The sequence below is a fragment of the Marmota marmota genome, unplaced genomic scaffold (assembly GCF_001458135.2).
Source record: "Marmota marmota marmota unplaced genomic scaffold, marMar, whole genome shotgun sequence".
Classification (NCBI taxonomy): Eukaryota; Metazoa; Chordata; class Mammalia; order Rodentia; family Sciuridae; genus Marmota; species Marmota marmota.
This window is the reverse complement of record NW_025999999.1, coordinates 19,052,227-19,079,422: the sequence shown is the minus strand read 5'-3', so window position 1 is coordinate 19,079,422 and position 27,196 is coordinate 19,052,227. Positions and strand designations below refer to the sequence as shown.

General features: G+C 39.2%; 1 protein-coding gene across 4 annotated transcripts in view; it reads right to left on the bottom strand.

Annotated features, from left to right (window-relative positions):
• Window positions 1-27,196, bottom strand: part of Atrnl1 (attractin like 1) — a 708,669-nt gene that overhangs the window by 92,513 nt on the left and 588,960 nt on the right. For all 4 annotated transcript variants that reach the window (XM_048807394.1, XM_048807396.1, XM_048807399.1 and 1 more), the window contains one exon: window positions 10,800-10,914. In XM_048807394.1, coding sequence (XP_048663351.1) covers window positions 10,800-10,914 — 115 coding nt within the window. Of the gene's footprint in view, window positions 1-10,799; window positions 10,915-27,196 lie in introns of those variants that run through there.

Sequence of the window (27,196 nt, the reverse complement as noted above, 5' to 3'; positions counted from 1 at the left end):
AATATTGTGCAGTACTGCCTTGTAAGAGGTGAATTATTGTTATTTTCTTTTTCTAGCTAGATTTTGCAGCATGGTACAATAAATGTGAGGGAGGGATAAAGCCCTTTCATGCATGAGGGATTCAAAAATTTTGGTTCTAGTCCCTGCTCACCTACAAACTCATTGATCACAGATATATCTCTCCCCATCTTTAGCTCTCCAGGTTGGTTTTCTTTTCAAAATATGAAGTAGGAAGCTGGGGTTTTGGCTCATTGGTAGAGCATTTGCCTCGAATGTGTGAGGCACTAGGTTCAATTCTCAGCACCACATAAAAATAAATAAATAAAATAAAATAAAGGTATTATGTCCATCTATAACTAAAAAAAAAACTGTAAAAATATGAAGTAGAAATAAATGACTTTTAAAACCATTTCCAGAGCTCTAAAAATGCTAACATTCTTTGACACTTAGAATTACCCATCCATCCTTAAAATGCAGAAAGCAGCCACTATGGACTGAATGTTGGTGTCTCTCCTCACCTTCCACCAAATTCACGTGTTGGAACCCTAATCCCTAATGCAACAGTATTTGAAGAATGGGGGGGGGGGCTTTGAGCAGGAGTATATAGGTTTAGATAAAATCATGAGGATAGATCTTCATGATGGGATTAGTTCCTTTATAAGAAGAGACCAGAGCCCTTCTGTCTATCATGTGAGCATACAGAAAGAAGGTGACCATCTGCAAACAGGAAGAGGACTTTCAACATATACTGTTATGCCAAGTACCTTGATCTTGGACTTCCTAGCCTCTGGAACTCTGAGAAATACATCTTTGTTAGTTAAAGATTTATTTACCCATACACTAGTATTTTAATGTGCAGATCAACTCACTGAGACAGCAGCTTTCTCTTTAATTCATGACCAATTAAAAGTATAAATTACAATATAAATAATAGGCAGTTTCATACAGACCATGGTGTTGGCTATTACAAGAAATACCAGGGGTGGAAATAATTTATCCTTTATCTTTTATCTACCCATGAAATTCTGATTTTGTGTTTTTTGCTTCATAGTGTGCTTACTGTAAACAAATCTTAATTTTCTCCTTTAGCTTTGTAAGTTGAGCTTTACTTGTTTCCTGTTTTCCTCTTTGACCACAATAATTTATTAACCAGTCAATTTTTATTTACCAGTCATTTCTAGAAGTACTAGAAAGAGTGACAGGCAGGATAGAAGGAAAGGAAAAGTAAAATGTGTTGGCTGTGTCTCAGGGCTGTTGGTCTCATTTTTCATGTCTCAATCTCTGACTTCTCATGTGAGTTTGTTTCTAATTGCTTATCTTAAAAACAGTTGAGTTAACTTTTTGGGCTAACTCATTTCTGCAGCATGTTGAATTGATTGTGTTTTCTAGTCTTTGAGTTTCTTGTCCTTATTTTTTTCTTTGCTTCCATTATACATTGTTCAATTTCTCTTGTGGTAGGGACTTTCTCCAAACAAAGGAAAGATAACATGGCACCATTAGTATCAATGTGCACATACCACAACTCTGTTGTAACATTGTTGCAACTCTATACTATAGAAATAGAATGCCCAATCAGAATGTGTATTACTATATGGGAGACAAAGAGCTGGCAAGTATGGAGGAACTAATAAGAGGTATATAACCCAATGCCTTCTGCTTTCAGTGCTCAGCCTTTGGATGTGAATCTGTTGGGCCAGTGCTGGCACTAATAAATGCTGCTTCCTGCTGAATGCCTTCGTGCCCTGATTCTCTGTGAGAATGCCACAACACTTCAATTAGTCATCACACAAAGATAAAATTTAAAATCTCAAATGGGAGGACTATAACCATATCATGTCACAGTGACACTAGTCAATAAGAGAAAAAGTATGTGCTATGCTCAAAAGTAAGAGGATAATTTCTCCCCTCCAGCTAAACAAATAAAGAAAACTGAAAAGCTTTAGGAGAGTACTTTGGGGTGAATTTTTCTGGTCTTAAATTCTTAATCCCTAATTATTTACTATGTGGCTACAGGTAAGTTTCCTAAGCCCCAGGACTAAGCAATTAATGTTTTTGATCTATTAGCTATATTTTGTGAGATTATCTGTCCTGGATGTATCTAATATGTGAACCTTTATTCCATGAGATTCAAAATCATTTATTTTTCTATTCATAAAGGGTGGAACTCAGATGTGCTTTTTCAAGTTTAAATCTAATGGTTTTTAAAAATTATCATCCAAGGAATAAATTAAAGTTCAAATCATGAAAATAGAATGACTATATATTTAATATGTGCTACATTGAAAATATTACTTGCTTTATTGTTTTATGGCATCTTTCATAATATTCTAATTTTCATTGAGTCTTAAATCTAAACAACTACATTTTAATAGATATATCCATCAAAAGTACTCTTCTAGGCTTGATTTCAGTTCCCAAGATATGTAGCTTGAATTCAATATGTATCATAAAAACAAAATCTATTTTACCAAGATTATGGGCTTGAGGTGAAATACACTACATTTGTGCATATATATCTTTTCTGTGTCTTTTTGGAGGAAGAAGGTCTATAATTTATTTTGTTCATCAATTAAATATTTACCAAGCAACTACTAAGTATCAGGAACTTGTTGGCGAGTAGGGATTCAAGGATAAAATAAGACATAGCCACTGGCCTCAGAGAGCTTACTATCTGGGGAGAAAGTGAAGAAACATACACAGTGACTTTGATAGATGTCAAAAAGCAGTAAAGAAGGGAACCAGCAAATCCTATGTGATTTCTCAGTGAGCAAGGACACACTTGTATGAGGGGACTGAAATGGCTTTGTGGAAGAGGGAGTGACATATAAAATGGGCTTTGAAAACAGGGCACTGAAAGGAAGAAGGCATTTCAAGTACACTGGACAACAGTAAGTGTGAGAACACGTATGTACACAGGATCATAGGAAGGAAAATAGGTATGGTCTTGTAGCAGTGATCCCAAAGACATTCTACTAAGTCATCTTCCTCACTTTGTAGATGAGGAATCTGAGAGTTCGAGAGGCTAAAATAATTGCCCGAGGGCCTCAGCTGGCCAGTGCTGCTGTACAGGTAGGCGTAGTGAGGATTCTGTGGTGCTGTCTAGAAGGGGAGCTGTAGGAGGTCAAGGTTGGGCTCGTGCCCCAGAATAAATAAATGCCTTGACTTGGTTCAACAGGCCATGAGAAGTCCTCCAAGGTTCCCAAGGAAAGGAGTGATGGGACTGGAGTTGTGCTTTCCTTTGGCAGCTTGAACAAAGCCACGGAGGGAGGAAAAATGGAAAAAAGATGTGCTTTCTATGGTGCGGGGGTCAGGTCTACAGAGCTCTGCCCTGCTTACAAGGAAAAGGGGAGAGAGAAGAAGGAGGACTGACTCCAAGGTGGCAGCCTGAGGCACTCTGAAGTGGACTTCACAGAAACAGTCAAGTCCGGAGAGGAGCTGGTCTGGGGAAGGGGGGAGGTGACGGGAGAGGAGGAAGGGAGGGTGACTTCACATCCAAAGAGTAGGAAAGCCAGGTAAGGTGCTGCTGCTCAGCAGAGGTGAGGGGTGTTGGTGACGCCCCACAGGGTCAGGAGCTAGCAAGAGCAGTACCCCTGGGGGTGCAGAGGGCCTGCCAGCCCCTGAGGAGGGCCCTGAGGACACCTCCTGTGTGTAACTGGGCAGGAGAAGTGGCCCTACAGAGGGGAGGCACTCTGAGGTCAGGGCCTCTCAGCACATTCCCCTAGGTCAGTGCCTGAGATCCATGGGGGCACCAAACACCACAGGAGGAGGTTTCCGGAAGTTGGGGCCTATTCACCAAACACCACAGAGACAGGGTGACGAGAGAGGACTCAGGAAAGGGCTTTTTTGTTTATCACTCTCACTAGAAGAGAAAACTATTTGACTTTCCTTTTTTTTTTCTTTTTTTGTCCTAGCACCTACCACAAACTTGTCATTATGGGTTTATTTGCATGATTGTGTCGTGTCTGTATTCACACGGGCTATAACTTCCCCAAGGGTGGAAGCACCATTGTGTTCATTATTTTATATCAAGGGCTGGCGCAGAGCAGATGCTTTCAAATATTTCTTGAACGAATAAAGGTAATAAATAAGAATCCACATGACCACATTTTGGATAGAAGAAAAAGTTGTTCTTACTATTTATTGATTTCAGGGTCTTTTGAATATTAGATATTTTTTGAAGCAGAGTAATATTTATCAATAATAATCTCAGACATTTATTCCCATCACTGTTGTCTTGGGGGCCTTTTGCCTAATTTTATAGTTTATTTTGCCACTTTTTTCTTTCTCCTTTCTTAAGACACATGTACTGGCTATAAGAAATATTTGGATTTGAGGGTAAGAACATAACATGCCAGAATTTTTATAATGAATTTTTGATACAACTCAGTAGTTCTATTTCTTATTCAGCTCCCTCTAACAAAGGAAGTGCTAAGATTAGATCAACAGATGTGTCTCTACAAGTGTGAAGATATTTATAGAGGCAGAGTTATGAAGGAAAAGGAGTCCAGAGGGACAGAAACTCCAGAGGCTTCTGGAAAATGGAGATTTGCTTTTAAAAACTGGCTTCAGAGGAAAGAATACTCCACTGAAAACCCGCAGGCCTGGAGTCTGTCTCTGAGATCATGGAGAACATTCTACCTCTCACTGGCATTTTGAGATTCCTTTCACTCCCTTCTAAAATAGGGGCATTGTTATAATTTGGACCTGGAATGTCCCCCAAAGGTTCAGTTGTTGAACTCTCAGACCCTAATGCAGCAGTGTTCAGAGGCGGGGCTTTTGGGAAACCACTGGATCAAGAGGGCTCTGATCTCATCAGTGGATGAATTACAATGGAGTCATCATTTGATGGCAGTATTGAAAGGGGGTGGAGACTGTAGGAGGTAGGACCTACTTGGGGGAAGTAGGTCACTAGGGTGTGCTTGAAAGAGTATATATTGTACCCAGCCCCTTCCTCTCTTCTTTCTCTATTTCCTGGATGCCACCAGGTGAGAAGCTTTGCTCTGCCACTCCCCTCTGCCATGATAGTTGGCCTCACTGCAGGCCTAGAAGGGGAGCCAGCCTCTGAAACCATCTTTTCTTCTCTAAGTTGATTTTCTCAGGTACTCCGTCACAGAAATGGAAAGCTAATATTAGCACTATGAACTATTTACATCTTTCAAACATATATTTTATTCCTTATAAGAATATTGAGAAATAGACTTTATTAACAGATCATTTAGATTTTTTAAATTTAAGGAGTGATGCTCATTAATTTTTGTCACCGACAAGCAAGGCATAGGAAAATAAGGTTTCTCAACTAGTCTTGAGTAGTTGGAAAGACAAGTAAAAATACAACTTAAAAGTGAATTACTTGGGGCTGAGGCTGAGCTCAGGGGTAGAGCGCTTGCCTTGCACATATGGGGCACTGGGTTCAATCCTCAGCACCACATAAAATAAATAAATAAATAAATAAATAAATAAATAAATATTTTGTGTTCATCTACAACTATATATATTTATTTATTTATAAAAGTGAATTACTTGCTCTTCCTTTCCCAATATGTCTTAACATATTTGGTAGTGAAACTATACCAAGGGGCTAGAGTGAAATACATCTAGGAGTCCAACCCAATCCCATCATCTTATACATGAGAAAACAGGGCTCAGATACTAAGCAACTTGCCCTGTTCACACAGCTATCCAGTGGCAGAGCTGGGTCTCTGTCTCCAGGATTGTGACTCTAAGTCTGTAGTTAAAACTTACAAGTTTAAATTCTTTTCCTCTGACTGCCTGCCCCTGTTGCTATTACATACAATCATAGTTTCATTAGCAGATGTGCCACAGCTTGCACATATTTTACCTAATTGCTGCAGTTAAATTGCCAGGAAAGATAAATTTGTCCTCTTTGCCCCCTTAAGCCCAGTGCTCAGTAGAGATCTTATTGGGCTTTCCTCTTTAACTGGGTTTAAAGCTTCTTCAGGAATAAGGGCTACCCAGAATATCCCTGTCTTCATCCAGAGAAGCACTGTATCATTCAGGCTGAGGATTCAATGGCCCTGGGTTTGAATTCTGCTTCACTCAGTCAGTGGCTATAGTGGCGATTATAGTGGCCTTGGGCAAGTCATTTAATCCCTGTGGGAATTCAGTTTTTTCATCAGTAAAAGCGGCTTCTCAGAGTCATTAAGAGGGTTAAACCAATGAATATACATAGAAAGCTTCTAATACTAGAATTACTAGTTCTCTTCCTCCACCTCTTTCCATTTGGGTAAGACAAAGTTCTTTTTGTCATTGTTATAAATAAGAAAAGCATTCATGACACAGTTGGGTAGGTATACTATTGTTTTAAACATTATACAGTGTTTCCAGATTATTCTAAAAAAACTGATCATCCTGCTAAAACTTCTAAGCCTAAAGTAGAAAATTTCAAAACCCTAGGCTTTCCAGCAGTATTCTCTTTGGTAATGTCAGAGTCAATCATACATGGGACAGAATCATGGCAAATTTGACATTTAGTTGAAGCACATAGCTTCTTTGCAACCATGGACATTTGGGACCCTGGGATTTTTAATCCAAGTGAGAGAAGTTAGTCTGTTTCTCATTAGAAAGGATCCATAAATTGTGAAATCCATAATCTTCCATCACAAAGTGACAGTGGTCATTATCATTTTCAATTTATGCTTTTGAAGAGCTTTATTTGCTTTAACCACATTTCATCGTAACATGACTCTAAAATGCGTGGGGACAGTGCTGTCCAGGGTGACTGGAGATATGTGTGGTTGTCCGTGTCATGCACCAGAGTTACTTACTGTGTCCTGTTTTCATGGGAATGCCAGTTTTGTAATGACTTTGAGGTCAGAGGAGAAAGTGGCTGCACAATGAACATGTGCCAACAACAAAGATCTGCATGAGCTCACGAGAGTCTGGCATGCTCTGTGGGGCTTGCTCACAGCAGAGCAGAAGGAAGCCGCAGGGCTACTGGTGGGGGGAGCAGGGAACTTGATGAGTCCAGCTCTTGGAATGCCACAAAACCTGTTTAAAATCTTCTGCTTTACTATTCTCAGCCACCTAGAGGGAGAATTGCTCACAAGCACTTAAATTCATTATATTAAAAAAAATTAAAAAGATTAATGCTTGGGTAATCTAAGGGATGAATCTGTAGAGTTTTTCTTTTGATCTCTGATCAGTTGAAAGCCGTGGGGAAGGTGGTTCACACGTGTCAGACAGACACTAACAGGGCCATGTCTAATTGTTGCTTGTTAAACATTACTGAAACAGTTGTTAGGAGAAAGAGAATGAACTCCAAAGACAATGCCATTTTAAATTTGAAATAAACCACGAGGTACTACTGAAAAGAGATGGCCAGACTAGCACCTGCATGTTTCTAAGTCACTCATTTTTTGGTGCTAACAATGTTGATTTTAATTGTCAATTTGACTGGGATCAGGGAATACATAGAAACCTGGTAAAGCGATGTTTTTGAGTGGGTCTGTGAGGCTGTTGTTGAGAGATAAGAGTGTGACTCTGAGTGAACAGGATGGGAAGATCCACCCACAACGATCCAATTGTGTGGGGACTCCAAGAGAACAGACAGGAAAGGTAAATCTCTGCCTGAGTATATCCTGGAGGTGGGACACATTCCCCTTCCCTCCATTTGGATAGCAGAACTCCAGCTTTCCATCTTTTGGATTCTTAATACCAGTCTTAACACCAGTGGTTCCCAAGTTCTCATCCTTTGGCCTCAGACTGATAGTTAGACCATTGGCTTCCCCAACTCTGAGGCCTTTTGACTTGGACTCAGCCATAACCAGCACCACAGGATTCTGCAGTTTTCAGACACCTGTTGTAGGACTTCATCACACACGTGATCCCCTCTCAGGTACCTACGTGTAAGGTCTATTGGTTGGGCCTTTCTGGAGCACCCAGACTAATCCAATCTCCATGCTCACAGGTGCTTCTGCTTCCCATATCCCCAAATTCTCTCCTAAATGTTTTTATTCATGGCAATGAATAATGCATATGACACTAACATTTAGGGAGGAACATTTCAAAGAAGTATAAGATTTTAAAAAATATTGTAAGAAGACTTTTAACCTAAAATAAACACTAATTCAATCATTGAATAGCTACATGAATATCTGAAGACATAAATAGCCCAAATGCCAAGAGAAAACTCCTGGGCTCTGTCTTTCACATAGTGGGGGTAAGGGCAGGTATTTTTGTCCATGAAGACTCTCCTGTAACTCCTCCTCAATGTCCCCAACCTCCTACCTAGCATCAGTCCTGAGAGAGGCTCTCTAGAATACAGGGATCTTAGGAGAGGAACCTAAGAAACAATGAATAAATTATATTCCAATTGTTCATTTCATTTAAGTTAACCGAGACTCAAAGATGGAAGTTCTTTTTGAAAGTCACATTTTCCAGGCTTCCGATCACACCACTACCACCACCACCATCTTCATCAACAAGAGCATTATGAACATCCTTTCTGGCATAAGGATAGCAGGAAAACATGTATGGACTTTTTGTTACAAAAAAAAAAAAAAATACAATAAATCAAATTTTAGCAATGAAATAGTTAATGACAACCTTTCCCTCCCAAGCTCCCAATAATCATTGGAATGTATCTCTGCTCAAATATTGGGTGACTGTAGGTTAAGTTTTAGTTTGGTATATACACACACCAAACATTTTGATAAAGAGTGGAGAAAATTATCTATTTGGTTTTTATATTGATGTCACTATTTGCCTCGTTCAGGGAAAACAGATGATAACATTAGAAAATTTCTTTCTATACATGCTGGCTTCTTTTTGCAATGAAGTCAAAAGAGTTTTTGTTTTGTTGTTTCCTGACATTTTATTATTAAAAATTCAATGATATAGAAAAATTGAGGGAATTTTATAATCAACACCAGTATATTCCCATCACCTAGATTCTATCATTAACAGTTTTCTTGTTTTATATCTGTCCATCTACTCATCTATCATATTTTTACTACATTTCAAAACAGATTCAGACAAGAGATAATACTGTATTTTAAAGGAATAGAATCAAAGAAGAGTCTTACTTCTAAAAGTATGGCTAGAAAAATTATTTGATTTTCTAAAAGACAAGAAACCAGCTCATCCTGAATTATGCACACAGTACTTATCATTCATTCTTCTGCCTCTGGAAGATGCATGTTAGCTGTTTCAGTGTTTTGTCTCCCTTTATCAACCTTGTAGACATTTTCAGTACTCATCCAAGTACTTGGCTTTCTGAAGACCTGAGCTGTTGACTGTAGAGCAGTAAGTTCTTTGCCATAGATCACCAGGAAGGATTACTTGGAAGGCAGGCAGTAAGCATTTTTTGTTCTTCACTATACCCTCTAGTATACCCCCCGCCACCAGTCTTTGAATGTAGAAATACAGTGCTTTCTATGCATCATTCCTCTCATTTATGAAGAGAATTTTATATCACCTATTTATAGCCTTATCAAGGAGACCAAACGTGAAAAATAGGAGAATGTTTGCAAAGAGTGTAGTTCTACACCATTTAGGATGGCACCAAGATGGCATTAAGAATCATAAAGCATCTGTAAAAAAATAGCAGAAATGATGGTCCACACTGCTACTTGGCTCTTTAAAATCAGCCAAAAAGGATTTCAAAGGTTAAAGGGACAGAGTATTGGCAGTTGTCTTCACTCTCCCCATCAGTAAGTCATCTTGTCAAGGATCTAGAAGAACCTTGGGGTATATCACAGAGATTTGTTTTCATTAGTAAAGTGTTTGTTTTGGAAATCATCCCAGCTTTAAAACAATACTTCCATTAGCTGGGCACAGGACCTATAATTATCCATCTTATCTGACCAGGGCCAAACTCTTCTACTACTGCATGCCATTTACTTTGGTGCTGCTGGAAGGAGAAGAGCAAGACATTCACTCAATGTACAAGAAAGTGCAGAGAATGTCCATTTATTTGCATAAACATCTAAAAATGAACTTTGGCTAAAAATTCCTGCAACAAGATATCATTAGGTATAACGAATGATAGAAACCTTCTGTTCCCATGTACGGGAAACATTCTGCTACTTGAATAGCTAAAGCTTACAAGTATAAAGTAGTATATTTTTCACTTTTAGTGTGTGGATGAACACAAATCAAGAAAAGTGAGGAGTGAGGTCAAAGCTAACTGGGGCAGCAAGAAAAGATAAAATAATTGGGGAGGCAAGTTCATCATCAATTACTGCTGCTGAGAACCTGCCAGATCTGAGGGGAATTGAATAGAAATATTTGAAATCCCCCTTGCCCTTCAAAAACATCCATTCCCCTAAGAGTTGGGTAGAGAAAACAGTAAGGAGAGAAAAAATAGTAGAAATTATAAATAGATGGAAGAGGATGTATAAGAAGAAAAGTAAGTGTGGCATGTGATCTGACTGTGAGTTATACTTACAAAATGGACAATGTCACAGGAATGAATAAACATCCATGAGGATACATATAATTACGTCTGAGACCAGACCGTGCTCTTCAGGTAGCAAAGGAGAATCTGAACAAAAACTGGCTACACTTATTCTAAGGGCGAGTTCACCTGGCCCAGGGACTCCACTGGTCTAGTCTTGGGAGCAAGAATGTGTCATAAATGCACTGAGGTGGTTATATCAAGCTATCATCCTCTGATGCCACTAAATACCCCAAATGCACAAGTCCCCTAGGGTGAAAGTTTGTATGCTAATAAAATTTTAGCATGCTCTAAATTAGGACCTGTAAAGGTCCTTACTGTGCTATTTAGCAGTACTTTCTTCTTTTCAGTCTAACTGCTGTTGTCTCCTCCTTTACCATACCTGACTGCCCAGGTGGTGGGGCCCCTGATGATCCTCGTGGTAGACAAAGAAACACCGTCAGAACTGCAGCTCTGTTTCCTGCACAGGGTTCGATGGCTATGGGTTTGGGAGCCCCCTGAAAAAGAAAACTCAAGTAAGTTTGTGTAGTTGGCGCGACATTACTGTTCTACTTTCCACTCTGTCCCTCTTCCAGTCAGCCCAACTGCACAGTCCTAGTTATCAGGGACACACCCTGGGTCATTTTAACTCTGGTCCAGCGTAGACATGCAATCCCTTTTTATTAGAACAAATGAATGCACCCCTCTATATCTGATGTGCGGCTAGTGAGCCACAAAGTTATGCAATGTTTGTTGTTTCTTCCCAATTATTTCCCCTCACTAATAACATTACACACAACCCCATTTATTTAATTAAGCGATCACCATTCCAAATATTCTGTTGGCGTACCTTTATTTATTTATTTTTTTACTTTTTAAATTTATGTTTACTATCTGTATTTAAAGTGTACAACATGTTTTGGTACATATATACATGTTGAAATTATTACCATGGTCAAGCAAATTCATACATCCATCACTTCACATAGTTAACATTTTCCTTTCTGTGATAAAAGAACCAAATGTCCATACTCTTAGCAAGATTTCACTATGCCACACAATGTTATTCATTATAGCCCCCCTGCTAAACACTAGATCTCTTGATTTATTTTTCCTATGAGTTTATATCCTTTGACTCACATCTCCCTGTTCTCTATCCCTCTCTGTCCTGGGGTACTCCATTCTCCTCTCTGCTTGTATATATTTGACTTCTTCAAAAAATTCACATGTGAGTTCATGTTGAAGTATCTTTAATATCACTTTAGTGACATACATATTTCATCATCACCCACAAATACAGTGGTATATGTAATGTAATAGAAATTAATAAAGTAAATGAATATGTGATAATGAGAATAATAGTAAGCCAGGTATGGTGGTACACACCTATAATCCCAGTGGCTCAGGAGACTGAAACAAGAGGATCATGAGTTCAAAGCCAGCTTCAGCAATGGCGAGGTGCTAAGCAACTCAGTGAGACCCTGTCTCTAAATAAAATACAAAATAGGGCTGGGATGTGGTTCAGTGGTGGAGTGCCCCTAAGTTAAGTTAAATCTTCAGTAAACCCCCCACCAAAAAAAAAAAAAAAAGAAGAATGATAGTAATATTAGTGTTTCAGTGCTAATTATGGATGAGAGTTAAAAGTGACTTACATATATTAATTTACGTAAATCTTACAACAACCTGAATACAATGAGAACCTGAAGGAAGAGGTTAAAAACACTTCCTCAATTCATATAGCTGGGAAGAAGTAGCAAGGCTGGCATTTAAGCTCAGGCAGACTGCCTCCTGAGTCTATGTTCTTAAAACACACAACACAGGGCTGGGGATATGGCTCAAGCGGTAATGCGTTTGCCTGGCATGCGCTGGGCGCTGGGTTCGATCCTCAGCACCACATAAAAATAAAATAAAGATGTTGTGTCTAACTGAAAAATAAATATTAAAAAAGTCTCTCTCCTTCTCTCTCTCTTTAAAACAAAACAAAACAAAACAAAATCCACACACAACACAGCTTGTGCACATACAAGCATGTGCCACCCCCACATAAAGATATGCTCAAGCACACACGTGTGCACACCCCCACCTGCACACAAACGTATACACAGAATTTAAATACAATGTAATCTTTGAAACAGTGAGGATATCATTTTATCCTAGGAAAGGCTGTTTTGGCTCTATCATTCATAGAACTATAGGTGAGGCATGGCTGCTATAGCAAAGCGACATCTCTGCAAAAAGGCAAAATTAAAAAGAAAAAATGCTGCGGCCTTAATCATTAGAACAAATGCTTTATTCAGTTTTTTTCCCCCACTGATAATATTTGAACTTTTCAAAAGAAATATAGACGTATGTAGTCATTCACCTAGAATATTCTAGAATATTGCCATTTCCAGAAAGTTTAACGAGGCATTAAAGATAAAATATGTCCCCTTTCATGTAAAACTTAGACTGAAATTTCTGGTGACAACGGTTTTATGTGGTTATAAAGGATTTCTCCTTTATAGCAACATAAATCTCATGTTTTAAAATTATCCTCATATAGATACATTTTGGGAGTTTTCAATATAAAGGTGAAAGTGGCCATGGTAGTAGAAGCAAAGGGCATTAAAATGTTTCAAGAAAATGCTCTTGGCCATGTTGCATTACTTACATCAAGTGCATGAACTACGGTTTCATACTTTAAAGCTTATATTTAATTTAACAGACTTATTTTTGAAAAATGTTAAGTCAAAATCAGCATAAGCACATAGATATTCTCCGATGATGTAAATATTTAGAGAATAGGCATGTCATAGTCCAAGCTAAAAGAAAAGTACTATGAATGCTTCCAACCATATTTCTAGGCAACTAAAATTTATTTTAATTTAGTAAAAGCAAAGTATATTTAAAGGTCAATTGGTTAAAATATACTAAGAGAATGTAAAATGAAGTCAAAGTTTAAATAATAGGAACTTATTAGAAATACCCAAATCCCTTTCACTATGTCTAAGAAATAACTGATAGTTTCTATCTCCAGGCAAGTTTATCTCTCTTAGTTTCCAGTTTTCTGTGTAACATCTGACATTACTTAGAATATACAAAGTCATGGTAAAAACAACTTGATTGCAAAAATTAGAATAAAATTTTATGATTACAGAAAAAATGTTGAGAAACCAGAGTTTCTTGGTTTAGGGAATTTAGAAAAATAGTAAGATTTGGTAGTGTGTCAGCTGATCATGTTGCCAGGCTACCTTAGAACTTTTTTAACACCAGCACAGAAAGATTTTAAATATCAAATGCTGGTGTTTAAATATCAAAAGCATCAATGGAGAGAAAAATTAGTAAAAGATAACTGTAATTTCCAGTGGAATATGGCCTAATTATTTAACACTTCAAACTTCAGAGATTCAGTAAAGGACTGTGAGTATAACATCTTGACCTCAGAAAAGGAACAAGGCCTACATAAAAGCTAATTCTGTAATATCTCCCTTAGAGTAATTCTCTCACTCTTACTTCGATTGCTATTATACAGAAAACATTTTAAAATCTCTTTATATTGATAAACTATATAAAAGATTATAATTCTATTTTATAATCAAATTGGCTTAAACTTGGTCTATATTTAGCTATAAGAACTTTTATAAGAGGGTATTTGCAAAAACATGAATTATTCATTATGTTTAAAATATTAGTTGCTAGCACAGTTCTTTGGCAGTTCTGGAAGGAATCCACATAATTTGTAAAAATGATTTCTAAAGACTTTGTGGATAATATCACTTTCAGTAAAGGATTCAAATTTTTTTTTTAAAAAAAGGGACACTTAGTACTTGGATTTTACAACAGAAAACAGCAAAACCCCACGAATGATAATATTTCTAATACCTTGAGGTTTCTTAGTTGTTTTGCAATAAATACATAAGCGTGAATCAAAATCATTTCACAATGACATAACATGTTCACTGAACTGTGCAATTTATCATGTGTTTTCCATGGCTGCCTTTGAGAGAGATAAGGCAAGGGTTGGTTTGCCTACAGCGCTCCGCAACTGAGATTTACTTCGAGGCATTTTCATATTTGTTGTACTGCAAAGAGCTGGTGTTAGACTGTACCAGAAAACATCCCTGACAATTATGTAATTAGTCCTTGTTTATTAAGCACACAGCACTTTTACAAAAGACTTATCTGGATCACTCTAGTGTTTTTGAAACTGCTGTACTCTTATTTTCAAGTCATTATTTTGAGGGGCAAAACATTTTATGTTAAACTCTTTCCATTTTTAGCTACCAGAGACAAGTTACCAGAGAAGCTTCTGGAAGCTTAGGGATTTCAAGATTATGGCCCTTAAAATGCATAATGTGTTCTGAAAGGGAGACGGCCAGCTGAACCCAAGATCTCCTGGAAACTGCCACCACATGAGTTGCTGCAGGTCTAAGAAACACCAATGGGCAAAGCTGGTTCCCTGTTTCTTCTTCTGCTGGCCCTTGCCAAGGGTGGGTGAGCCAAGGAGCTGCTTCTAGAGATCATGCTGAGGCTAGTCACTGGAAACCTAGACCTCGCAATTAGGGACTCAACAGAACCATGTGGTGCCTTTGGACTAGCCATTACAATTAAGCCAGGTTAACTCTTGATACTCAAGGACTCAGAAGGTTACAAAAAAGATGTTATGTCCCTTCTCAAAAACTTTCAATAGTCCCAAAGTAGGACTTACAAACTCAAATTCCTTCAAGGCCCAGGTTGGTAACTTAATAATAATAGCTAATATTTATTAAAGGCTTACAATATATCTGGTGCTATAATAACATTTACACGATCTAATCATACCCCATGATGTGGGACTGTTTCCATTTTACAGGTGATGAAACTAAAGCTCAAAGAGTAAACTCTTATATTAAAAGTAATATAATCAGGCTGCCAACCTGGTAGGTGGTAAAATCAGGATTTGGCCTATGCCAGTTACCTTCACAGCCTGGGTGACTAAGCTGAGTCTAGACTGTGCATACCAGTTAAGAAGACTGACTTAATTTCCAGGTAAGACAATAAAAAGTGGTAGGCACTGATTAGCTTTTAAGACATTAAATTTTAAACTATCTGCCAACCAAAAGAACATCTGGGGTCCAAATGGACTTGAGGGCTGACACTTTATGATCTCTGTGGACTGAGTTCAAATGGCATACCAGGGCCACCAGTCTTAATGTCTACTCCCTTATCAAACTTTATCTTTTATTTTTGACAATTTCTGTCCTACAATCTCACTGTCCCACAACGGTGTCCAGGGATTCCAGGGGTTCTGCACCTGCTTCACTCAGAGTGCTTCCACTGTCTTGGACATCCTTCCCACAGGTCTCTTACTTTTCTGATCTTAAGCATCCCTCAAAGCTGGCTCAGCTGTCACCTCATCCATGACGCCTTCCCTGGTCTGAGGTTCTTAGTCCTACCTTTTTACTTTGTTTTTCCTCTTATGGTTCTCTTTATTTTTTCCCTTGAATGACAGTTGTGTACACAGTCTCTCGACCCATTAATCAAGCTCATCGTGGGCAGGTCCTGTTTGTTATACTCCCTGTACTCACTTCTCTTTGAAACGCCCATACTCTGTGCCAACTTTTGGGGACTTGTATCTCCCCATCTATTATTATAGGTATTGATATACATGTCATATGTCCCTGATCCTCTAAGGCAGGCACCATTTTTGATTATTCTTCATCGTACCTGTAGCTTCTATTATGGTGTCTTGAACGTAGATGAAAAAGCAAAGGGATGAATGAATGAACTTGTCACAGAGGCCACACAATGAGATTACTATAAGGCATGATAATTTCTATCTAAATTATTAATATTAAAGAAAGACGTTCAGAAGAGAAATAAGAAATGATTGGGTTGTGAGAGTCTTAACCCAATCAGTGAATTAATCTGCTGATAGGGATTAACTGAGTGGTAACTGGAGGGGTAAGGTGTGGCTGGAGGAGGTGGGAATTGGGGCGTGGCTTTGGCTTTTATATCTGTATCTTATATATATGTAACTGTTGAGTGGAGTCTCTCCCTTTCTCTGCTTTTCGATCAACATGTGGGCTGTTTCCCTTCCATACTCTTCCTCCATGATGTTCTGCCTCACCTCGAGCCCCCAGGAATGGAGCCTGCTGTCTGGGGTTTGAGACCTCTGAAACTATGAGCCCTCAAATAAACTTTTTCTTCTCTACAATTGTTCTGGTCAGGTCTTTAAGTCACACCAGTGAAAAAGCAGACTAAAACATCGACATTAAGAGAGATGAGATGATATTCTCAGGGTAGCACAGCTAGTGAGTGGCACATTCAGGATTGGAACTCAGATCTGTAAGATTCTGGTATCTAGTTCCTAATCTAGGTTCTAACTATACCCCAATACTAGGTTATGCTAGGTTCTAAGAATACAGTATTACTAAAAATATGTAACTTAAGGCCAAGGAGCTTCTCATTCTCTCAGCTTGGCTGTTTATAGCAGAAACCAAGCTAGGATTTCAGTAATGAAGTTTACACACATATACATGTCCCATTCCTGACCAGTATTCAGAACACATGAATCCAGGGCCAGCTTTGGTATTGTCTAGGTGGGTGATCTTGAGTATGTTACTGAGTCAGTTGCCCCAAAAGGAACATGAGCGATAGATTGGATGATTTTTAGGGTCTCTCTCTTCTTCAACATTCTGTGATTATGATTTATGGATAACCTCCAGAATCAGTGACATACCAATACTTCATACCATGTCTAAATGTAGTGAAATTTAAAAATTTCCAATCTGTAGTAATTTTTTTCCTGCCCAGGCACTTTAAATGGCACATCTAATTATAAAGAGCGTTATTATATCATATGATGAATACATCACATAAGACTAAATGGCCACCATCGCATGCCAAAAAAGCAATTAGAAAATTGAATCAAAGAATTAAGGATTGATGTGGATATGTTATACCTGTCAGCAGTAATAAGTGTTTTGACAAGATCAGAATAAAGTCTGACAGTGTGCACAAATACTAATCTGATACATGAGTGAAATATTAAAAATGCAAACAACTGCACATTAATCATGCCAACATTTCCCTTCTAAAACACATTTAATGCTATTCTTATCAGAATCCATCTATAAATAAAAATGAGTCCTTTTCAACAGTTTGCATGACTTGTTATTTGCAGTTTAATGAATGTTTATATTGATATGAAATTTAGTTTTAGTCAAATTGAATTAATTTACTGAACATTGAATTAAGTCAGACTAGGGGCTAGGCTCACAGCTAATCAAGTGTGTTGATCCCGTAGGATCAACAAATACCAAGATTCCAGATCTCAAGAACAGATTCTCTGATTTCATTGTTTAGACTTGGGGAAAAAATCAAAGTGGAAATCATATTGTTTCCTCATTTACTTTTTGCTTTACATGAAATGATAAATGGGAAAATATATTAGCTGGCTTTACTTAGTAGGAGAAAAATTCATACTAATAAGAGAAATTAACCTAATGGGCACTTCCAAAACCAGGGTTAAACTACATTAGAAGCCAATTCAAAGAGAATAAAGTACTACATGTGGGAATAGGTAGAGGAATAAAATATAATATTCACAGAATTAGTATGCAGTTCCTGAGATTCTAAATGTACTCAAACTGTAAACTATTTTTATATCACACTAAATATTTTTCTTTGTTTGAAATGCCTCCATGTTCAAGCTCTGTTCTTAACAGACACAAGCATATGCACAAAAACACACACAAACTGAAGATTTATATTTGCAGTAGGTCTTATTTAACTGAGTTTTACTGTCATTTTAACTGTATGGCAGTGACTTGGAGAGTGAGGAGGCCGGATTGTGACAGCGGCAGTGTTGCCATGTATTTTCCCAAGGCACTTAGGTCCCAGAAAAAGTAAAATGGGAAAAACACTATCTCTTTTAGAAATTTAATCATGCTTTTCTCAGAGTTGGTTAATAAATAAGAATGTTCACACAGAAGGTGACTTTGAATAGATTATCTTTCAAAATTCATTCCTAATAATATTTTTCAAAATTTCAAAATAGTTATCTATGAAATAATTGTCATACCTAGATTTTTAATAGTCTGTACTTTTCTCTGTAGTTCAGTGCAAAAAGGAACTTAACCACTGTGGTTCATGTGTGAATTTCTTTTTTTAAAAAAAAATATTTTATTTTTTAGTTGTAGTTGGACACAACACCTTTATTTCACTTGTTCAGTTTTGTATGAGGTGCTGAGGATTGAACCCAGGGTCTCGCACATGAGAGGCGAGTGCTCTACTGCTGAGCCACAACCTCAGCCCTCATGTGTGAATTTCAAAAGTGATTCCATCCTTTCTGGCCTTGAAAAGTACTGTTAAGTGTGAGGGACCATGTCTCCCCAATCAACTGAACTCCCATGTTGCTCACGCCCAGGCTTGTGTTTCTGCCCACCTGGACTACCTGCTAACACCTACCATTTCTGCAAGATCAGACTCCAGCCTCTCTATCTGAAAGAAGTTAGCCCAGGTCAACCTAGGCCATGCCTGTACCTTCTCTGCTCTATCTCAGCAACTAGGAGTAAATCACTTTCCCTTTAACCCAAATTGAGAGACAGTATAACACAGTGTAAGAGAACAATCCTTAGCTACCAACTAACCAAGTTCAAGGCTGTGCTTGCTTCCAGATGTGAGCTTGGTCAAATCATTTAACCTCTCTGTACCTCCAGTTTCTCATCTGTAAAATGGATCTAAAATACCTTATTCCCAGTGTTGCTATGAGGACTAAGAGAAATGTAGATATAGATATATACTCCCATTAGTATATCTCTATCTATATCTTACTATATAAATGTATAAACATATAGTAAGTAGTACTTGGTGAGAGTCAGCTATTATTGTTATACCTTTCTATCCAGTTCTCACTTTGCTTTGAAATTGTTCTTTGTTCCATTTGAAGACGCTCAACTCAAAAGTAAGTCATTTGAAGGCAGAGGACATATTTTGAAAATCTCTGTTAGTGGCTTGAAATCAATCAATTAAGAAATTTAGCTGGGCTTGGTGTATCATGCCTGTAATCTCAGCAGCTCAGGAGGCTGAGGGAGAAGGATCACGAGTTCAAAGCCAGCCTCAGCAAAAGTGAGGCACTAAGCAACTCAGTAAGACCCTGTCTCTAAGTAAAATACACACTAGGTCTAGGGATGTGGCTCAGTGGTCCAGTGGCCCTAAGGTCAAGCCCCAGTATTCAACCCCCACCCCGCAATCAAAAAGAAAAAGAAAATAAATTCAGCCTCCAGGAGAAAATTCTTTTGGGTGTTGGGCGCTTATAGGATGGAGAAAAGCTAATCCCAGTGCCAGCCTTCCCACACATGGCACATCAACGCTGTCATGGAGGGTCTGCCTACTTTCCCACTCTTGTTCCTGGTCTTATAGTCTTAGCTGTCAGCCTTATCTGTTGCATAGAGTAGAGTAGACCTTCCCTGGCACCTATGACTGGGTTGTTCAATAAATATTTCATGAATAAATGGGTATTGGCTTTTTCCCTTTTGGAATAGTGTATAAGGTAAATCTTAATTTTGTGGCAGAATCTTATGAAGAAAACTTTAATCTAGAGCAGACAGATGTAAACCAATAGGAAAGTTAGAAAATCCAAATCTTAGTATTATTCCCAGAATGGTCCCTTTCAAAACGTGTTATGCCATTAATGCAGCATCGCCTTGGGAACATAGCCAGTAGGTCAATTCTATTTAAAGGGCAAACACACCAGCTACTGCGTTAGAGGCCACAGAAGCCACAGAACCCACTCTGGTGGAGCATCCTCCCAAGCTGACTGCCACTCAGATGACTTCTGAGCTGAGTGCCCAGCAGTTATGCTCTGAGCTCTAGGCAGGGGAGTGGAGAAGGTAGGAGAGGATCTGAGAAGTGCTGGAAAGATGTCACCTTGCAGTGGATGGCCAGGAGTGAACAGGCAGATGGTTTGTCTGGGAAATTGCTGGGAGTTCTCTGGGGGATAGAGCCTTGAAATTGTTCTGAAAAGAGCGATGAGGCCTGAGGGGAAAATTAGGGCCCTCCAAGCAATTCAGGCCCTTCATCAGCCCCCTGGCACTCTCCTGGCCATGACTGGGATTATTGCTACCTACTTTACACATCGTGGTACATGGTGAGCTGCTATATCAAACGTCATCCCAGAAAGACTTGACAAACTATCAGGAACTTGGCACTCTTTTACTAAACCATTGGCCAAATCTGTTCCACCAAGTGCACATTAAATTAAAACATTTACTTCTGAAACTTCAATCATAAAAGTAAATCAAGAAGCGCTATGAAAACCACTGTCAGCAGAAAGAACAAAAGTGCAGATTTGGCAATATTCTTAATGAGGAATCAAGTGTTAATAGATCCAGCATAATAAATGACTTTCTACTATGATTGCCATACCAATCAAACCTTTTATAAGTAACAAAAGCATGGGCAAAACTCCGAATGAAAGAGTTTATTTGACTTGTTCCAGAAATACAGACATAATTACCATTCAGTAAAATCTGTCTGGGTCTCTCAGAAGGGTCATTGTGGATGAAAGTTCTCCTAGAAAACTGAACATTAACCCTACAAGGCCCAAGACATTGCCACTTTAAGGTTTTTTTTTTTTTTAACTAGTGTTAAATTGCTTAAAATAAATATCCCTTTCTTTGTTTTTCTACCAGACTACAGTACATTTAATATTGTCTTGATGCTCCATGATCAACATTACAAGTAGCAGTTTTCACATTCTGCTGAAGATACATGGAACTGCTTATGTGTACATGAGCAGCTGGAGCCTAGGGATTTCTTCTCTTCCCTCCCTTCTGCACTGCCCCTGAAGCCACCAATGCCATCTTGTTCAGTGCTTATTGTTTTACTTTATATAAAGGCAGTCTAAGGATCCTGTGGCTGCCAGTGAGTGACATGGCTGCTTTTCCACAACACACATCCATTATGATGCAAAGGTTGAAATGATATTTGCAAATGCAAATGTTTGATATTCAGAAGGACTTTTCTTATCCTCCACAGTACCATCTTCCTGTTGCTGTGGGCGTAGTAACCTGTCAGCATCTTTCCAGCACAGCCTCATTTCGACATTCCTAGACCCATGGACCACACACATCTCCTTAACAGTTTGTAACAATCCTCATATGTCCCTTGAAGTTTGTAGGCAGGTGAACCTAACTAGTTTCAAGATTTTGACAAAAGACTTTGGGAATAATCTTACTCTAAAGTCTAGTAATGCTTCACCAGGCCCAAATGGCTTTATGGCTTGTGAAGCAGGCTTAGGTTCAAATCTCAGGGGATCTCAGGAAAATGATTTAATGTTTCTGTGCCTCAGCTTCTCTACATCAAAAATAGACATATAATAACTATCTTCAAGGTTATGCTGAGGATTATAAAAGCTAATACATGCATAAGACACTTTGCATAGTGACTGGGCAAAAGTAGTTGCCTAAATTTTTATATTAGGTCAAATCATTTACTTATATAATTTCTGTTAGTTAAAACAATTGAATATCAGCATTTTTTATATGTTTTGGCCTTAGCAATTCCCTTCCTCTTCCTCTAAATTTGTTTTAGTGACCCATGGTAGGGAAGTAAGAGAGATTTATATGTCAAGATGTTTTCTAATCCCTCTCTCTCTTCCTGCATCATTTCATTCTCTCAGACTTGGTCCCAAAGTCTGGGAGCAGTATTCTAGTGTGTGTGCATTAAAGTTGGAACCAAGTTCCAAGCTCAGACATTAGCCTATTATGGGGAAGATGAACATTGATCAATGCAAATGTTTGAAAGTTCAGAGGCAAAAGTCATTTCCAACGATACATATTCTACCAACCTTTCAGCTTGCACAGCAAAGAGAAAAATATTTTATGGATGGATATGCTTAGAAATGCCCCTAAGTGTGTTCTTAGGTGCCTCTAGTTGGCCCAGAAAGTCTCTTTGTGTGCCAGTTCTCTCTCCACTATTTGGTAAATTGATATTTCCTTAATTTTATAATCAAGTGGGCTAATGGGAAAATGAGAGGAAAGATGGCAGAAGGCAGAGAATGCTTGTTACACATTTAGCAGTACCATGGGGTCCTCTTGAAGGCACGTGGATCATTCCCAGATTCCCTGGAACCCCCAAAGACAGGACTTGTTACTCTTTTCTTTGACTTGAGATGTGTGGATTTATTTCCTGTGGCCAAATAAAATATATTCACATAACATCCCTTTTGGTGTTTTCCTCAAACTATTTGATTGTGTGAACTACCTCATCAGAGCTTGCTTTGAAAAGCTAAGTATATGAGAGTGAATAAAATATCTAAATCGTTTTCTTCCCAAAGCTCCTTTTTGAGTATGACTAAAAATTAATGGCCAGAGTCTGTGTAATGATGCTTCCCCTGGTTGTACTCATGCTGCCGAATCAACTCCCTCTTGGTGCTAGTAATTACCTAATTGATTAAGCCTGGAGGAGCCTTCTGTCACTGGGTGTGGCCTGCTGCACACATCTGGCTCACTATGTTTTCTTTAAAAAGGATGGCAGAAGGATTAAAGTAACCACAGCACAAATACAGATATCAGTGGGAAACAAATCTTGCTCATTTCCCCAGCTGGTCTCAGTAGGCTAATTAGTTCTCCCTAAAAGTTCACGTCCACCCAGAACCTGAAAATGTAACTTTGTTTGGAAATAGGGCCTTTGCAGGTGTACTTAATCAAGAGTAGTTAACAGGTCACGCTAGGTTAAGGTAGAACTGGAACCTTTTTAAGAAGAGGGGAGACCACATAGGGACAACACACAGAAGAGACTACCATGTGAAACAGAAAGGGACTGCAGAGGTGTGTCCACAAGGCAAGGAGTACCAAGGTCTGCTGACAACCACAAGCAAGCAGCTCGGAGACCGGCAAGGAAGAAATTCTCCCTCAGGGCCAAAGAAGGAACCAACTTGGACAACACCTTCATTTCAGACTCCTGGCCTCCAGCACTTGTTTTAAGCCATCAAACTAATACAAATTAATACAGTTTCCTAGTCTTAAGCCAAACTCTGAGAAAATGGTCAGGGAATATCAATTGCTTGCTATCTTTTTGTTGTGTTTTGGAAATAATCATGTAGTGTGATAACTGAACTACGACCATTCCCAATACCCCAGCACACTTCCTCGATTTTGGGATGATTCAAGCCACTTTCATTTGAGAAATAGGAAAAATACCATATAGAATAGCAAAAGCCAATGGCAAAATTCATTTAGTTACCTGAGTTCTGTGATCATCATACAATTAATGACATTTATAAAATTGGAAATACCATAGTGACTTCTCAAAGTGTAGACAGTCTATGTTGTATGTTGGAAGCTCTAGGAATCAGATTCTGAGACTCCCAGATGAGTGCAGCAGGTTTATTGGGAAGTAGCTTTGGGAACGACATCTGCCTAGAGCGACAGGAGCAGGGATGGTGGAGGGAGAGGTCGGACCCGAGCAGGGTGGTCCTTCCAGGGCTGGTGACCTCCTGGGTGGGGCCGTCCCGGGGGACAGACCTAACTCTGGGAGGGGACAGCTTTCCTGGAGGATGAATGAGCTCTGAGCTGTGAAGAGTCAGGCTCAGTCATGAAGGGAGGTGCAGGGCCGCACACCCAGCCCCATTACCACATTTGTGATTTTAAACACAACTCTGCTCATTATTAGCTAAGGAAGTTCTTTGGCCGCACACAGTTCAATATGTCATGCTATGGAGAATACTGCTGGACATCTATACTTCCATTTCTCACAGAATTTTTTGAAGCTGCTATATTGTCACGGTTACTATCCCTCACAGAAGAGGGCTTACTTTGGACAAAAATTATGATTTCAGTGCCAGCACCATAGTTAGGTCAATAATCCAAAGAACTGAGTAAGCAGCACTCAGTATTTTATTTCTCATACTTGGTATTCAACTGAGTCAATTATTTTACTTTTGTAATTCATGAAACTTCCAGAGAAAGAGGCCATCATTATTCTGCGTGTGGGTACAGTGGGGGATGACATCATTTATTACTCTTACTGAGGTCTGTAAGGCATCAACAGGAATGGCAGAGGACAGACCCATTTCTTCAGTTTGCCTAAGTCACATTCTTTTAGGAAATTGCAACTTTATATGTCTTTTCTCAAAAATCAATAATAATGTCAACTGTTATTTATTGGCATTTATTGGTTGTTGAGCTCTCTCTTGGGCTGGCAGAGGAGCAAGAGCAGTTGCTGGACACTGTGCCAACTAGTAATCCATGTTCCCTGTATTAGCAAGGTTACAAGATTTTCTGAACCCAGATCATGATTAAGTCATATTGATTGCCATGAAGCAGATGAAACCCATCAAGGGCAACATTTCCATCACTACTTTCAAGATACAGTTGGTTCCTACCACAGGAAGGCAAAAGGATACACTCCAGGGTGGCTTCACAACCTCGAGGAGGGACACGTGGTGAGGCAGCTGGTGCAGTACGGGGTGACAATGCTGTAGTCCTGTGAGGCAGGCTTCCTGTTGGAGAAGAAACCAGGGTGGTGCTTTCCTAATACGGATTCCCAGTCTGGCACCAACTCCAGGCCTGCTGTGAGGCTCCTTTGGGGAAGGCAAGTGGAACTAATCATGTCACCTCACTGAGCTGGCTGGCAGAATGAGAGAATGAAGAAGAGATATCCTGGTCTGGTTTGCACCAGCAGAGTACGGAAAGGGCACATGATAAGAACCTTGGGGACAGTGACCATCTTTGCTAGGAGTTACAATCCTGGACAAAAGCAACCTATTCCTCCTATAGATGCTCAAATCCAACTTTGCACATTACTGTTTCAGGCCACTTCAGCCAGGGCTACCAGGAAAGACCTCTCAGGAGTGGAATTCGAGCATATCCTGGATGAAGTGAAGGGGGGAAGCCAGGAGAAGGCCCAGGAGGAGGAGTAATAAAGGTAAAGTCCCCTGGGAGGATCGGGAATGGTACCTTCAAGCACCAGCAGGAAGATCAGTGGGTTGACTTGGGAAGTACAGGATTTGTTGAAGGTGTGGTCAAGAAGTTGAAACATGGATGTGTTCTCTTTATTGTTTTTGCTTTGTCTTCTTCTTGTCTCATTTTGCTGCTTGGGTGGAGGATTCAAACAGAGGGAGAACTGGCCAAGGTGGGTTTAACCCAGGCTGCAGTGATCATGGGGGATGAAAGGAGCAGGAGAGAGAGGGGACACTGCTCCTGGTGTAGACAAGAAGACGTAAGTAGGCTCAGGAGGAGAGGAAGAGTGAGGAAAAGAATGTGAGGGGGCTGAGGCACACTGAAGTGGTGGTAAGGTTGAGGACTGGAGGTCTCCATGGAGAGCAGAGGCTCTTTGGGGACAAGTTAGCTGAGTAGGTGAGTTGGAAATACAGAGAACGGCATCAGAGAATAGCAAGTAGGAAATCCAGTATCTGGGGGCCTTGAGGGCATAAGTTTCAAGGAGTCAAAGAAACCCACACCCCACTTTTGATCTATGACCTGCAGGACCAATACTCGTGAGAACCCCAGGGGAGTGTGTTCATTAGGGAACAGTCAGGCTTTGATTAGAGCCAAACAACAAAGGGGGCATTCCAATTGGTTGAAGAGGCCTTTGCCTAATGACAAGCCATGAGTTCTGAAATCAAAGTGGGCGAGCAGGAGGGAACAATCAGGTTAGAGAAGAAGAGGTGCTGAGGGCTATGGATTCAGACAACTGTGCAAGAACCTGGGAAAGTGGGTTCCAAAACATTCAGGAAAAAAAAATATAGCTATGATCCCATCACTAGAGAATCTAAAATAATATGGCTCAAGGTTTTAAAGTGTAACCTGAAACACAATAAAAAGATCAAGAAGGAATACTGTTGTTGCAGGAAGTAGTTTCTAATGGAATGGCAGAGAGGTAAGCTAGTGGAATACACAGTTCCAGGACCCCAGGGGTGGAGGGGACCATGTACTCCTAGTGCAGAATGGAGGATGTGAGACAGCTGGCTCTCAGAGCACAGCCACAGCACCGAGTTTAACTGCCAGAGGCAGGGCATTATGATTCAGGAGTGGAGTGCTCTGGAAGTAACTACGTAAGCAGGGGATGTAGGACAGAGGTTCAAAGAATGGGCTGTGGTATAACACCATGATTGGATTCCTAACTCCGCCACTGCAGTGTGAACTTGGGCATGTCTTTTAACTCTGTGTTAATTTTCCCCATCTGAAAATGATAATAATTATCAACATCTACTTTACTGGGTCCTTGTATTAAATAAATTGACACTTACAAAGCATTTAGGATGTGGCCTAAATTTCATTTTGTCATTTTGTGATGGTCTGTTTAGCTTACTATGGATTTTAAAAAATTTTATTATTATAACTTAATCTAAGTCTTCTGATTTATAACGGAATGGCCCAGGGGCATATATGTGGCTCTGGTTGACACAGACTGTGAGGCAACTCTAGTTCAACACTCTGTACGATGAAAAGCAGAACTGAGTCTGAATCCTAGCTCTGCCTCTTGTATACAGGGCACCTTTAGGCAACTACTCTAATCTTTCCAGTGCCAAGTCTCTTTAGCTATAAAAAGAAAGTAAGAACAGTGCCAATAATTCCTGAGCTTTTTCAATGAGTAAACTAGATAACTTATGTAAAGCATCTAGTTTAATGTGTGGCATACAGTTGGAGCTTAACAGATGGCAACTATAATATTATTTAGCCCTTGCCTTCCTTAATTAAAGATATCCTTACTTGCCAGTTTATTAAAGTTGACCACCATAAATTCTTCTTCTGCTATTTAATTTTTATTATTCTTTTTTATATATAGTAAAAGATTTTTTTTTTTAACTCAGTAAAATGAAATACGGAGGAA